The 15,432-nt window shown below is 47.0% G+C and overlaps 1 protein-coding gene across 1 annotated transcript in view; it reads right to left on the bottom strand.

The window, feature by feature from the left end:
* Positions 1-10,159: 10,159 nt before the first annotated feature.
* The window catches only part of GMPR (guanosine monophosphate reductase), a 44,707-nt gene continuing 39,434 nt past the window's right edge, over positions 10,160-15,432 (bottom strand). Inside the window, exon 9 of the mRNA XM_082480003.1 lies at positions 10,160-11,105. Coding sequence (XP_082336129.1) covers positions 10,925-11,105 — 181 coding nt within the window. The 3' untranslated portion in view covers positions 10,160-10,924. The remainder of the gene's footprint in view (positions 11,106-15,432) is intronic.

Raw genomic sequence — 15,432 nt, 5'->3', positions numbered from 1 at the left:
TTCGCGTCCTTCAGGTAGTTTTGAAGAAGTTGTACTGATAGGGAGAAAAGGAAATAAAAGTCCGTCATTAGAAACGCAGTAACCTAAAGTGAACAGATTTATTTAAAAGTCTTGGTTTCCCTCTCCCCTAAAATACAGTGCTTGTATTTAAGAGAAGAAATGTTAACCCCGAACCCCAGCTTTGACTCTGTTATTTGTTACTTGAAATTTAGCTCACACCAGAACTAATTGTTTTTATACCATATTCTGGGGTGCACCAAAAAGTTGAAATACGTTTAAAATAGCTTGAAACTTTTCTTGAATTTCCTTGAATTTTATTAACCTCTCGGCGGACTACCAAATAGCTGAGTGGGTTTCTTCTCACAGTCACACTGCTTAGTTAGTGCTTATTTGTTAATATTTCTGCTCAGAGAAGTTGCTTAATCTTCCATATACTCTGCTCAGGGCACTTGCAATTTATTGTTTCGTTTTGTTTCCTGTTTTGTTTTTAAGCTTTGATGGTAAAGGAATAGGAAGAATTACAGATTTTAGTTCACAGTCGTACCACTATTTCCGTACTTCACGCATACTCGGAAAAAAAAAAATCTCAAATAAAACCATATGCATACACATTTGTGGTTAATAAGGAAGCAGGGGCTATTAAACTGACTGGATCTATTCAACTAACACTAAAAAAAAATAAAGAATAATAATAATAAAAAAATACATTTGGAGCAATAGGAATGTATTAGTTCTGTGACTGAGGAATTCTGAAATAACTGGTTCTTTCCAAACAATTGTCCCTTTCCATGCTTTGGCTTTTGTAGGATGTGCAATACTTTACGTGCCAACGTAGACTCACCCGTGTGGTGTTAGCTAGATCTCATACCCACTTCTGATTTCCCCTGGTTTTGTTCTTTTTTGAATAGTTTCTTTCTACCTTTTTTGTTTTCCTATTAATAACTCCCTCCCTATCCTCCCCTCACCAAAAAAAAAAACCAAAACAAACGTAGTAAGGGTCAAGCATCCCTTGCCCCAGGAAACACCAACCCTTTTTTTATTCGATGTTAAAAAAGATCCAGGAAGAAAAAAAAAAAAAAAGATGTATTAATGTCCGCCTGGACATCCCGCAGACGAGACCTGGCTCCCACCGGGGAGAGAAAAGTTCCCCTGGGGACCAAGTCCTTTGTAAGGGGGGACTTTGCTTCTCCCCCCGGCACTGAGCATCCCTTGCAGTGAGTCCCCATGCCCGGGAAGTGCCATCGATCCCCGGGTCGAACACAAAGACACCACTCGCAGGCATAGAGATGCTGAGCTGAAGCCGAGGGAGGAGGTTTAGCCGCTGCTTCTGCGCGGCGTCCGCTTTGCAATAGTAACTGACAGTAGTTTTCTTTTTCTTTTTGTCTTTTTTTTTTTTCTTTCTTTTTGTAGCAGGCCTGTTTAGTTTACAACGAAACGCATACAATCACCAAGAAATTAGTCAGGGCAAAGAAAATAAAACAAGAACCTCTTTATAGGGATTTCTAAAAAAAAAAAAATCTATCTATCTATCTGTCTATCTATCTATCTAATCTATCTATATATCTATATATATAAAATGACTGTTCCTTATAGTGTTTAACTTAGGCATTGTTTCAGTTTGTCTGGGCCACATCACGGGGAATTTGAGTTTGATGTCACTTACCTCGAGTCCTCTGGTCAAGACCCAAATCGGAGTCGCTGTTGACCTATTTTACCATTTCATACGTTGCCCTTGGGCTCGCTTTCCCTCGAAGACGCAGACCTCGGGAGGAGGGGGGGGACACACACGTTCCTTTTTTTATTCCTTTAATCGTCCCTCTGTCACTTCATTTGACCTGTCGTTCCCGTCATTTTCTCAGCGTGGGGAAGTGACATCACTACTCTCGTTTCCCTTAAATCAAGGAACATTTAGAAACCTTTCACACCTTTTACTCAGGGATGGGGCTGGCATATGTGTGGTACACTGATGTGACCAGAAGCAGCACTTTTACTGCTCCGGAGTAGGGATGTACAATGTTACAGACAAGTTTGGATTTCCTGCATCTCATGGTTTAAACTTTGCAGATCTCACTTAGATTGCAATACAAAAGCAGCAGGCTCAGCATGAACTGTAGCTGTTGGTTATCATGAAAATTCACTCTCTGCAGAGATTTACTTTACTTTAAAGTGTGTTGCCAATAGTAAAAAGGAAACGGTGAAATTCTGTTAATACTTGCAACTGCTTGAAAAAAAAACAAAACGCCATAACCCTGTATCAAGGAGAGCGAATCCTCGATATTCTTAAACACTAACAGTGTTATTTCAAAGAGGGGGGCTCTTGGCACAGTGCTCTGCGTGTCCTGGGACCCAGTTCTGCAAACACTTGTACACGTGCTTATGGGAGGTCCGGGCTGGCCGGCGAAGGCTGCTCGGGAGCTTGCTGTGAAGCACATGTATAAATCTTTGTGAAACTGCAGCTTGGTTCAGTCAGGGCCAGATCCTGACCTTAATCAGGTGGCTGGAGAAATCTTGGGGTTTGTCCAGGTCCGCCAGGGCGGATGCCCCGGGCGGGAGGGGGGGATTTGGCCTGTTGAAACACTTCTGCTGTCCCAAGAACGCGACAAATGGCAAAACGGGACATGCACTCGTATAAATAATTTCCATTTCTTCCCTCCCCATCATCACAGGTAACAGCAGAGTCTGCTCTGGGCTCTGGCCAGTGCTGATGTGAAAAGCGAGGGGAATGAATGCAGCACCAGAGTGCAGGCAGTAATTTCCTTTCCTCTGGTTTATCTGACCCTCCCACCCCCCCAAATCCTGAAATACATCGCAAAATGAGAATTTGTTGATGCAAATACGCATACGTGCACACACACACACGCCCCCAGACAGAAGTGTCTGTTTGCACACGAATAAATATGTGTGATTTTTTTTTACTCGTATGCCTACATGCCCACTTGATTCCCTGTCCAGAGGACAGCCTTGCTTTGTGTCCGTAGGGAAATTCCAAACACGTTGCACACCTCTACTCCAGAGTTCAATTTCTTTTACATAGACGACCTCGCTTCAGATGTGTTACCTTTACTGATAGGATCTTTTCTTGTAGCACTATACCTTGTGGGAATATTTTTTGATGTAAACCTAATTTGAGAAGCTTATTAAAAATAGAAACTTTTTTTGAAGCACTCACATTGAGGAGTACAGGTAATGTTTTAAAAAATTGCACAAAAGAAAAATGAATGTTGGAATGATTCATTCAGTGTTTGAAAAAGAGATGGCTCTGTTTGAACAGTGAGTTTCATACCTTGTTTGTAAAAAAAAAAAGTTTTTAAATACAAAAGCAGAGAAAGGTTGAAAGTTACATGTTTTTTGTATATAGAAAATGTCATGTCTAGATGATCTGATTTGTATTGGCTTTGGCCAGGAAGAATTATTACTTAAAAGGCTCTTAAAGAACAACTGTGCTTAATTTTCTGTTCGTATTACATGGGTCCCGTTTCTGGGGAATGGAGTCATGCTTCACACACTGTTTATTCCTGTGCTGAAAATATACCTTGGAGCAGCAATTCTCCAGTGCAGCTACCGGGCACTTCAAGGGGTGGCTACTTTGCAAAACCAGAGTCTCACTCTCCAGCTGTATTTTGGCTTTAAGTCTCTCCCGCCTGCGCCGAGGGAGCCCCTGGCAGCCCATGGGCCACAGCCGGTTTTGAGGGAGGCCTCGGCCGACCCCAGTGTCGGTGTCGGGGCCGTGCCGGGGCCAGGGCTGGCAGGGCGGCAGCAGCCCCAGGGTGGGGAGCCGCTGCCGGCTGAGCGCAACCTGCTCAGTCTCCGCCTGAAGCCTTTTGGTCCCCTTTTTTTTTCCTCTCTCTGGGATGCTGTTCCACATTTTTTCAGCACTTCCTGTTCCAGACGAAACCCAAAGAGTATAACCCTGAGCGAGAAGTGCTTATAACAAGGGATCCTAGCCCAGCGCTAGCAGCAGAGCGATACCCAAGGCGACCCGGCCTTCCAGCCCCCGTCGCTGCCCCCTCTCCCCGACTCTGCTGCCAGAGCTGCCGGGCAGCAGTCCGTCACAGCGAGCGCGTTTCCAGTGATGGTCTTGACTGATGGCGAGACCGGTGTTTGTCATAAGTCAAAAGGAGAGGGTCCTGAGTCAGTTTCTGAGGAGAGGGTCCTTTTCCTGTCCAAAGATTGAGCTGGGCGGCCGGCAGCCGGTGGCAGGGGGAGCGGGTGAAGTTTCAGGCTGCCCCCGTCCCCCTCCCTGGCGGTGACCCACGCTTTGGCTCCCGCAGGCACACAGGGCAGAAATACTTGCCCCGTCCAAGTGACCCCCCGGGCGCTCAGAAACGCAGCCCCAGTCGTGTTACAATGAAGTGCATTCAGCCAACAGGTAGTATTTATACAATAACGGTCTCTAAGGTCTCTGTAGTTTTTTTTCTTGTTGTTAGCTGAAAGGACTCAAGTCTTCCACTGAGGATTTTATGGAGGCTTCATCCAAGGTTGTTTCTTTTTTGTTCATTTCTATTTTGAGCGGTCAAAGCTCCTGTGCCCTTTTCTCTCGACCACACAGTAGGTATGCATTGGAAGTGGTGTTTGCAGCGAGCGTTAGTCACTCGTTGAAGCTGTTGCGGCTGTACTATGGGATTGCTGACGAGCAGAAACTTCAGGGCCCAGATCCTCGGCCGGTGTGGAGCCGGTGTGGGACCGCCGGCTCCCTGGGCAGCGCCCCTTCACGCCAGCCAGCGAGGGGCTCCCGCCCTGGCTTTTGCTTTAAAAACCCAGGACCCAGGTACTCTCCCTTTGAACACGCTCTGCAGAACTCCTGTCCAAGTCAGTCGGGTTTGGATCTGTGTAACTGAGGGCAAAAACTGGCCCGGAGCGGCCGTGGGTGGCTCAGTCTGTGTCTTCTGCCTGGCCATCGGGCGGGCCTCTTAGCGGAGTTACTAATCTCTTAAGGCATAGATACGACTCTTCACGACAGTCAGCTAATGTTGAAACTCACTAATGTATGTATTTGCTCTTTTTTTTTTTTTTTTTGTTGGAATAATATATTAACTTGTTGAACACTGTTCTTTTCACAGTGTTACAAAATGGAGGGGGGGGGGGGGGGGGGGGGGAGGGGGATTTCCCAACCTTTTTCAGTTCGGGTGAGCTACTGAAAATCATTTTGTACTAGCTATGTCACCGCTCCCGGCAGCTGGCGGTGGCGCTTGGTGCGGGGCCGTGCCGGGACAAGGTTTTGCCATTCTACAGCAGTAGTTTTTAAGGTCTTTTTCTTTTTTTTTTTTTTTTTTTTTTTTAAATCATCTGGTATTACTAACGAGGGTTGTTGCAAATCACACTTCCAGTGTAGTTCCTAGTGTAGGCCCAGTAAAAGGGATATCGCAGCTTTGTGTTGGGGAGAAATTGAGCTGACATGGCCAGTACAAAGGAGAAATAGGGAGGGAATAACGTTTTGCACCTTATTGAAAAGAGGAGAAGATTTTAAGTGCATACAGACATAGTTAAGAGCTTTTATTGTGACAGGAGAACTTTTTTCCATATGCGTGCATACTCTCTGTAATTCCAGTGTAAAATATTGTACTTGCACTAGCTTTTTTAAAACAAATATTAAAAAAAATGGAAGAATTCATATTCTATTTTCTAATGGTGGTGTGTCTATTTGTAGGATACACTCGCGTCTGTTTATTGAATTTTATGGTCCCTTTCTTTGATGGTGCTTGCAGGTTTTCTAGGTAGAAATTATTTCATTATTATAATAAAACAATGTTTGATTCAAAATTTGAACAAAATTGTTTTAAAGAAATTGTCTGTATACCAGTACAAGTTTATTGTTTCAGTATACTCGTACTAATAAAATAACAGTGCCAATTGCAAATGTGTGCTTTGTCTTTATGAGTTACGACTGAATGCGAGGGAACTTTCCTAGGGAAGTAATTTGCCCAATTTAATGCCTCCCCCGCCCCAGCAAAGCATTTTGCAGCATTTGCTTTCATTCGCGATGATGCAGAAATGCGCACGTACCCATCCATGGCCATAAAACCCTCTCCAGACCATCAGAGTGAAGCTCTTTATTGCATAACAAAAACTTTACAACTTTTTAACACTTTACATGATCGTGCCGCACACACCGCAGGCGTTGGCGCACACGTGGTTTCTACAGAGGAAGGGAGGCAGCGCTCGTCATCGCCGTCGCAGCAGGGCCAAGTGGGGCAGGAAGATATCTAACACTCATCAGCTCTTTTTGGCCGATTACGCAGAAGCGCTTCACAGTAATTGCAGGCAAGACCAAGGAGTTCTGGCCTCTGAATTGTTCATTTACGTACAAAAACTTCAACCAGTAAACACTTTGTCAAGTAAATGCTAGGGAGGGCTCGCTTAGACAGCTGAGTGACCACAAGCGAAGCAAAGGCTGCGGGGAGGGGTGGTCTGTGCTGTGTCTAGGGGTGCATCTAACCCAGCCGTGCTTTGGGGCAGCTCCCGGCCCGCAGGGAAGGGCCCGGCCCTCTCCTGCCTGCCGGCTCCGGCTGTTGCAGAAGGCAAACTGCTGTCCTTGGCTTTTTATTTTTAACCTTTCCTCTCTTCTACACAAGCAAGGCCAAACCTGGCACTGGTTGCCAAAGCTTTCCTGGCTCCAACAAAGAACTTTTGGTATAAAATTGATACTAGTGACTGAAAAGCAACATCCCCCCAGGTGCAGGGGTGGGTGGTGGTGATGGACAGACACTGTACGTACACTGGCAGAAAGCTGTAGCAGCAAGTCTGTTCAAGACAGTGGAGCTCAACAGGTCAAACTCAAACTAGGGAGCGCTTGGTTCAGAAAAGGCTTCAAACTCAACGTGTCCATGAGTGGCAAACACCAGCCGCCTGCCCCAACACAGTGGGGCTTGGCTAATTGCCACTGTTGTTTCTTGCTCACCCCCATCCTTTCTCCCCCGCTATTGACTAGCTGAAAGGAGCACACAGGCACAGTTGTATGGGAAAAGCTCCAAATGTAAGCAGGGACTCCTCCTGCCTCTGTTGACAACTCTTCATATTTACAGAGTGGCCCCATCCTACATTCAGCCACCACCCCTTGCCCTAAGGTGAGAAGAAAGTGGCACAGAAGAGCCACCCCTGCCCCACGGCCGGTGGGGGTGAGCCAGCGGTGCCAATGGGCAGAGGCAGGGAGGCACGCACTCACTGGGTACGTGCACGTCTTTCTTTCAGAGAAAAGAGACCTGCTTGGCTGCATGGCTTGTTTTGCATCTGGCAGGACGCTGGCTCAAGGCCCACTCCTCTAACAGGCTGGGCTCATGCCTACGAGGAGGTCTACACGTGCACCACCACGCAATCACTCAGGCGTGAGCAAGGCTACTGCTGTGCTGAGCCCTTCTTCCCCAGGGAGAGTTCAGGTAAGCCAGGCTGCAGGGGCGGGAGCCAGCCCGCCCTGCGAAACACGCTGCAGCACAGCGACACCAGAATATGACGGGGAGAGGAGGGAGTGTTTCAGGTGTCCTTACGTTTCAGGTGTCCTTATGTTTCAAGAAGCCAGAGATGGACACGCTCAGCAGGGATTGCCTTAATGATGCAACATTGCCCTTGTCAGCATCCTTGCTTGTAGGTCTTTGGTACGTTAAACTAAATCACTGAGGAGCCAAACCTCAACACAGCTCTTGGGTTAACAGCTGCCTGGCTGGGGGAAGCAGGCATGACCGTGGTCTACAGCACAGCTTATCACACTCACAGCAGTCCTCTAGATAGAAATGGGACAGGGTGGTAGGGCTGAAGACGACCAGGTTATGCACCATCACCCAACACTGAGCATTTGGGAATGACACTTCCCACAGAAGGACACCAAGTAACAGAGAACCTGGTTAAATGTGCAGGTGAGGTAGATCCACAAATGGCACGTGGCATTTATCCGTAGTTGTGGCCTCTACTCAGACCATCCTGCCAGACACAGCACGCCCTCAGCTCCCTCGCTGCCCCCAGTTCCTTGTGAGGGTGGCAGCGGGCTTGAGCAGGGCCAAGGGAAAACAAGGACAACTACTAGAGTACAGGACTGGGTGTTCAAACAGAGCTCCAGCTCGTCTTTTTTCCATTTTCCAGCCCATCTGAGAGCTGCACATGTACAGTGTCAATGGTGAGTGCTAACATAGTTGAGGGTTATCCCTGAACAAAACCCGCATGTAGCGTTGGGTGAGATGCAGACATGCCACCAGTTCAGCCTTTCTGCAGCTGACTTCTCTCTCCCGCTTACTTTGGAGCGAGAAGGAGAAATCATGCTGCTTTTCTAAATGATGGTAAGAGCTGCTATTTAGAAAACCAAATACCCTCACTCAAAGCTTCATCAGTAACTATTCTTAGCGTCAATGTCATTCACAGCCTGGAGAATTCAGGGGACAACTTAAGATTAGCCAATCCCCATCCTTTCCTACTAGTCACCGGTCAGTCAGAAGTATGTGCAAAGGGGGAGGAAAGCGGGTGTCAGCGTAGCCCCGGGCCAGGCTGGCTGTGTAGGTGTGCAGCCTGCCCAGGGAGGAGGCTCCACGCTTGCCACACCTTGGGGAGAGGCAGCCCCCTCCCCCTGTCCCCAGCGCCTGCCCTTTGGAAAAGAAACTGTTCCGAAGACATGTCATGAAGCTGCTCTGTTCACTGTGCGTATGAGCTTTTTAAAAAAATGTTTACAAATATATATATATTTTATATATGTATATGTATTTCTTAAATCCCATTTAGAAATGTAGCTAAAAGAAGTAGAAAAGCGCTAGCGAGAGTAGGCGTGAGACCAGCAGACTGCTGCACTTCCCACGTATGAAGGCACGAGTGTGGAGAGACACCTGTGGTCAGGCCTGCGACATGACGGTCTAACCCCACTCCTCACGGAGGTGTTCGTTTGCCTTTGCACCCCTGCCCTTCACAGCCCGTAGTGACCTCCTACAGCCGTACTGATGCAGAGTAGTGATACTGCCTGTGTCCTGGGCTTAGTGCAGGTAAGAGCAGTCTGTGGCCTGCGGTATTGGTTTGGGGTAAAGAAGCCTGGCGTCTTCTTAACGGGATGCTTTCAGGCTGGAGGGAATAGACATCAGATCCTTTATAAAAACAGGGCCTGCTTCTCTCCTGCATTCAGGTTCCTTTATGACACGTGGGCTGGACAAATGGTCCGTAAAGCCAGCACAAGCACAACCTGTGCTCGCATTAAGGCCCTTACTCACCTCTACAGCAGAGGAAGGGGTCATACCCCAATGAAGAATTATGTCCTACATGTTAAATGGAAGACATTAAAAATATCAAGCTATTTAGAAGATATCCTGTGTTTTTTCTAATGTGCACAACACACTTCAAAATCACCAGGGATCAGCCTGTGGCCTAGATGTGCTCCTCGGCATGGTCAATTGTACCAATCCTTGCGCATGGCTTTTTGGGCAGTCCAGCATGTAAATTTAATTCTGGAGTTTCTCTTTGCTATTCCTCTTCCTACAGATCACTCTTTTGCTTTTCAAAGGAAGCCTGCCTCTTTCCACAGATATCTACAGGAGGGGAAAGTAAGACTCTGAAGTACTGAAGTAGCATCAGCTGTACTACAGTCTCAGCAGCACTTTAAAATAAGTGGCCAAGCATTATTAATTCATTGCCCATCACTTTTACATCATTTATCATAACGAGCTGCTGTGGTATTCATGTGGATGCATTGTGTATTTCCAAAGGAATTTCATTGTGATTTATCAATTAATTAGTGGGCCATTACATTTTATTAAAGTGTTACCCAGAGTCTTAAACATTCATTACTGCCTTTAAAGCAAATGCTTTAACTGCATCTCAGCCTACCAGTGTCTTGCAGTCAGGCTATTCTGCCGAAAGCTCTCTTGTGCTTTCCATGGTGTCGAGGACTGCAGAGGGGTGGTACCAGATAACCAAAAGTGAATTAGATCCCTCTGGCCTCATTCACCTGGCCACAGACAATGCATTTTTATGTCTTTGCTAAATGGATATGAACAGGCAAGGGAAAAGGGAGGGCTGCAGAGAGACCTCACCTTGGTGGGTTCCTGTTGCTGCATTTCAATGTCTTAAAAAAATGTCAATGTCTTAAAAATGTCAATGAGTTTCAACGTCTTAAAAATCTGCTCAGAGAGAGCAGGTAAAAGCAGGAACACAAGTAATTCAATAACTGCATGCACGAAAAAGCAGACAAGCTCTGAGATGTTCTCTCCTGAGGGATCTCCACAGATGGGGGCAAGGGGGACAGCACAGGTTTGCTACATTCAATGCCAGCTTCTCTGAAGAGGCGAGTCCATTGAATAGGGAGATTTTAGTCAGAACAGCAGTGCCAGCCCTGGCTGTGAACTGAGAGTGAAAGAGACCTGGCATTCTTATCATCACTGTTAGAAGTCACCAGTAGCCAGGCCTGGTCCACCATCCACCTCTGGCATTCTGCAGGCTGGCAGCTGTGCCACAAAGAAAAAAAAAATCTTTAGCCAGAACAAAGATGGAGAGAATTTGATTTTTGATTTCTCCATGCAATTCCTTGCATCTTTTTCTCTCCCAGCCTGCAACTTCTGGAGGGTGCATGCCAGAAGTGGTGGTAGTTGATAGGTCAGTCTTAAAAGAAGGAACGTGTGTATGTGTGCAGGTGCAAGAGCCAAGCCCATACAAGCCAATTCTTTGTTAACTGTTAACTATTTATCAGAGGGGGGGAAAACAGGTGAAGAAATGTTGGTTAAAAAATAAAAATAGGCACAACAATAAAAGATGAGGCTATTGCATTTTGAACCAATGGCACTGTGTTAATAGCACAACCTTCCCCTTCCAAATGTCAGCCATAGCCTCTCCAACAGCTATGACACTGCCATTCTGAGAGAGGAGAGTTTGCCACTAACACAATGTGGAGGAGAAAGCAAACCAAAACAGCAGCCCTTCCTGCTCCTCCCCCCCACCCCTCCCTCTCCAGTCCCCCAGTCCTGAGCTAAGAGAAGACCTGGCTGTGTTGCTGGGTCACCCGGATAAACGTTGTTCTCCTGCTCAGTTCCTTGAGTTTGGCAGCTCCCACGTAGGTGCAGGTGGAGCGCAGCCCCCCGAGGATGTCCAGAATGGTGAGTTCCACGTCCCCTCTGTACGGTACCTCCACAGTTCTGCCCTCTGAAGCCCTGGAGAAGAGATCAGTTACTACATTTATGTCTACATGCAAAACATAATAGTGTGTTTACTGGAGCAATGTGGAGCTTAATACTCTGCATGCTGCAGTTTACAAATATTCCCCCAGCTTTATTGCTTGCTTGCCTCTTGCTGCTTGGTGCTCTCACGCACTGAAATGCTTCAACTCCCACCATCACCAATACCATGAACTAGATGCCAACAAATGTTGTAGATGCCCCAAAATCCCATGAGTGTGTTTACAGATCTGTGCCTTCATCCCCTTCACCATCTGCCTACAAGCAAGTGAAGCTTCCAGGTTTTTGGAAAGGTACATTAGACCTTGAGAGTTGCAAGCCTTGAAGCATACGGAATGGGCAGGCTCAGGCAACTTGCAGAAACTTTGGAGCTGGTTCTCAGCAGGCACCACTCAGCACAGCGCTACAGAGGCTTCGCAGCCCCTCAACTCTGTCCCATGGCACTGATCAAATGCAGATTGAAATGCTCTGGCTGTCTCCTACCAGCCTGATTCTCCAGCCCGCAGAGATGGAGTGGGAAACTTGTTTCGGAAACCTGCTGCAGAGCTGTCCCCTGAAGCTAAAAGGTGAGCTAGGCACACTTCAGAGCCAGGCAAAAAGGCCAGAAAAAATAGCAGTGCTGTGAATGCTGTCAAGTATGGGTGCATGCCACCACAGACTGCACTGTCCCCAAAAGCACATCTGAAAGGTTACATGATGGAATAATCCAGGCAAATGACTTTCACCCCTTCCTCTTCAGCTTTCTCCAGCCTCATGCTCAGCAATTCCTCCTGCAGCAGAGTTCCCCAGTCACCAGCTGATCTCACTGGGCTTTAGAGCGAGCTTGTTCTGCTCAGTACGCTAGTGCCTTTGGAGAGGCAGGCCTTGGGAAGGTGGGCTAAGAGCAACGTCAAGGGGAGAGGGGATTGCTCTCCTTCTCCCCTACAAAATGGGAGGCAGAAATCACTGCTGGGTTCTGTCATTGTAACTGTGGCTTTATTTACTTCTCCCTTAAACAAGTTGTTTAGGGGATAGTGCAAGAACGGAAGGGCATGCCTGTTTGGAGGCTCCATTTGCAAATCATTAACAACAGCAATGGCTATGTGGAGGTACTTCAGTGTAAGCCTGGCTGTATTTCATTCTGTTAGTTTAAATGTGAGGTCAAAGCCCCCAGGGAGACAATAAAGGAGAAGTGTTAATATGCCATGTGAATAAGGAACCACGATTAATCTCCCTACATCTGATGAGTAATTGACTCTTTCTTGAAACTCTTAAATAAACACTGTAATAAGCGGCCAATGGAAAATGTATGTACCACTGCCATCTACCAGATTGCACGGGGCTCAGTGGTGTGATGTAGGGCCTGCGCTACTGGGAGTTCACAGGCTTTTATTTTCAGCTCCAGTGCTGGCAGGAAGAGAAGGCCTGGCCCATAAAATGACACAAAAGTAGTCATGCTACCATTCTGCAGCTTGGTTTTCGGTCATGCCCACCTCATCTAGTCAAAGTTGGGAGGTTCAGCTCAGCCTCTGGGGAACTTCCCGCGAGACTGTGAGAGATAGTGCATGTCTGGGATTTAGGGAAACCAGTGCAAATTTTACCTACCAGATCCTGCCACCTCAGAGCTCTGCATGCTGTATTGGGCAAGAAATGCAGGGATTACTGCATTGATGCATGACTGCCAATTCCGTTCACATGTGAATGCCCCATCAGTTCAAATATGATTGCCCTGTTAATTCATGCTTCAGCATCATGCGGGGCCTAAGTTACAGGGTTTTGATTGCAGAGACCTGATTGCAAACAAAGGCAGCCCTAGTTACAGTGGTTCAACAGACCTGCAGAGATGGGAACATTGGTCCCAAGGGTGTGACAACTTGGTGGTCCTTTTTTCAGAGAAAAATTACAGAAATGCGGGACACTTACAGCCACTGCCCCTGGAAGATGCTCCTGCAGTGGCTATGGTGCTGTTAGGAGGCTGGAGCTTGCAGGATGCCACTTTTGCCTTTGGAGAGCAAAAACCTACAAAAGTGGTGAACACTAATAATGTCACAACCCCAGAGCTCTGACATCTAGACAGTTGCTACTGCTCCTCTAGTACCAGCTGATAAGCTGGTGGGATGTCCTGTTGATCAAGGAGTGACCTTTAGGTACCACACTGGGGGATGCATGCTGGAAGAGAGGTGTCTGATTAGCTCCACAGAAAGCGCCAAGAGTCCAGTTTTATGTTCATCCTTGGAAAAAGAGTGTCAAAAAGGGCTGAAAATTCTCCATGCTCCCACCCTATGTGCTGGGAATAATGGATGTCCCAGAAGGAAAAGGAGGAGCATTGGATGCAAGTAGGACAGAAATCTAGAGCTGTAAGTTAAGCAACTGCAAGCAGAGCAAAAAGTTGAGAGCTCAGTTGATATTGTTACAGCTGGGGAGCAAGCCCCAAGAGAGCGAAGCTGTTTGGTGTGTCATCTTAACTCCCCAAATGGCCCACGCTGCTGCATGTGAACACGTCACCCCACCGTTTTGGATGTAAACGAAGCCCTGCAGGTAGTGATCTCATGACCCCGTTGGTACCTTCAGCCAGTCAGGGGAGTGTATGACCCCTCTGCTCAAGTGTATTTAAGAAACAGCAGCAGCCACTGGGCGAGAAGACACACCTGGACATGCCTGAGATATGCAGTTGGAGACACACCCTCAAAAGGAGGTGCTCTGTGCCAAAGGTGTGCACTCCCAAAGGGACTGTAATCCCTGGGTGACCCATGCCGGAGCAGGGACAGCTGCAAAGGGACTGCGGCCTGTGGGCGACCCACGATGGACCAGGCACAGTAAGAAGGAGTTGGGGCAGACAGAAACCATTACACACATGCCCACAACATCCTGTGCCACCCCTTTTCCTGACTGAAGGAGTTGGCACAGACGGAGTGTGACATGTGTTGAAGGTAAGGGGAGTTGAGGCATGGTGGGGCAAAGAGACATGTCCAGCTTCAGTGGAGTCTGCAAAAGGAGGAGGAAAGGTGTTTACTTAGGTGTTTGTTTAATAACTCAACAGTGACCAGAAGTTTGTTAGCTGGCAATAAATGAAATGAAGTAAAAAATCCCCAAGTTGAGACTGTTTTGCCAGCAATAAATGCCTGCGCAAAGGCCATGCATGGATTACAAGGGGTGTCACAAAAGCTGGCACACTTGGCGGAGAGCTGCATAGGCAAGTCAGCAGGAATTGCTGAGGGATTTACAGGTCTGACATCTCTCCCGGAGTTATGACCCGAAACTAACCCTTTCTCAGGAAAGAAAGGTGAAGACGGAGCAATTGGGACTCCCAACAGCTGGGAAAGGTGTGCTCAGATGCTCTCAGCAGAGCCTGTGTCTCTCGCTAGCCACTGAACGGTGAATAGAAAGGGAGAACTATTTGCTTTAGACTTTTTGCACGGGGTCCAATCTGCAGTGCACCATGTAACTCCCGGCCAGCTCAAGCCCTGCTGCTGGCATGGAGGGATGCATACGGTGGGTGGGAATCCTGGCAGGCTGGATGGGGTGAAGCACATGGGATGGTGCTCTGTCAGCCCAGCAAAACATAGGTCAGCATAAAGGGGTCAGGCTGCCCCGGCATGAGGCAAACTTTAAAGTGGAGTATTTAAGAAATGGCAGGAACTAGGTGCAGGGCTTCAGACTATCATTTGGGATACAGAAAAAGACAGTAAGTAGCAGGCAGCTGCTGGTGTTATTTTGTCTCTGTGGCCCAAATTCCACCCTACAGTTGTGCTCAAACCCAGCTTAGTAGCAGCTGTGAATTGCTGAGTGACCAGAGTAGAACCGCGGCGTTCACACAAAACCTGTGAAATCTCAAAAGGGTTAACAAAAGCAAATTGGCTCTAACTGAACAATACTGCGGTCTCTGTTCCTGCTTGCCTTATTTCTTTTCTTCCATAAAAGAAACTTAATAATTGCCTTTCAGAAATTCCCAGCTCTGATCCATGTTCCTTGTGGAAGGAGGTAAAAATGTAAAAATAAACCAATATATAAATGACATAAAAGTAATGAAACCAGGTACACAGATTTCATAAAAAATTAAATGGGATCAACTTGACATATTCATTACAAAACCAATTACTCTCACAACTTTATTCCCTGCAACAGCCATCTTGCCTTACCTGTCAATTTTAATTTAACTGTTTGCTGGAGGCTCAGGTTCTCCAGACAAAATATGTAATTTTGAGAAGAAGTTAAGTGACAAGCAGTCTGATTCTGCAGGGGTTGAGCACACTGAGCTCCCCTCTGCTTCAATAAAACATTGTGAATGCTCAGGCTCTTTTAAAGACAAAACAGCTTATTGCAG

This window comes from Vanellus vanellus (genome assembly GCF_965231255.1).
Source record: "Vanellus vanellus genome assembly, chromosome: 2".
NCBI lineage: Eukaryota > Metazoa > Chordata > Aves > Charadriiformes > Charadriidae > Vanellus > Vanellus vanellus.
The sequence above is the reverse complement of the archived record's forward strand: the minus strand, read 5'-3'. Positions and strand labels throughout refer to the sequence as shown.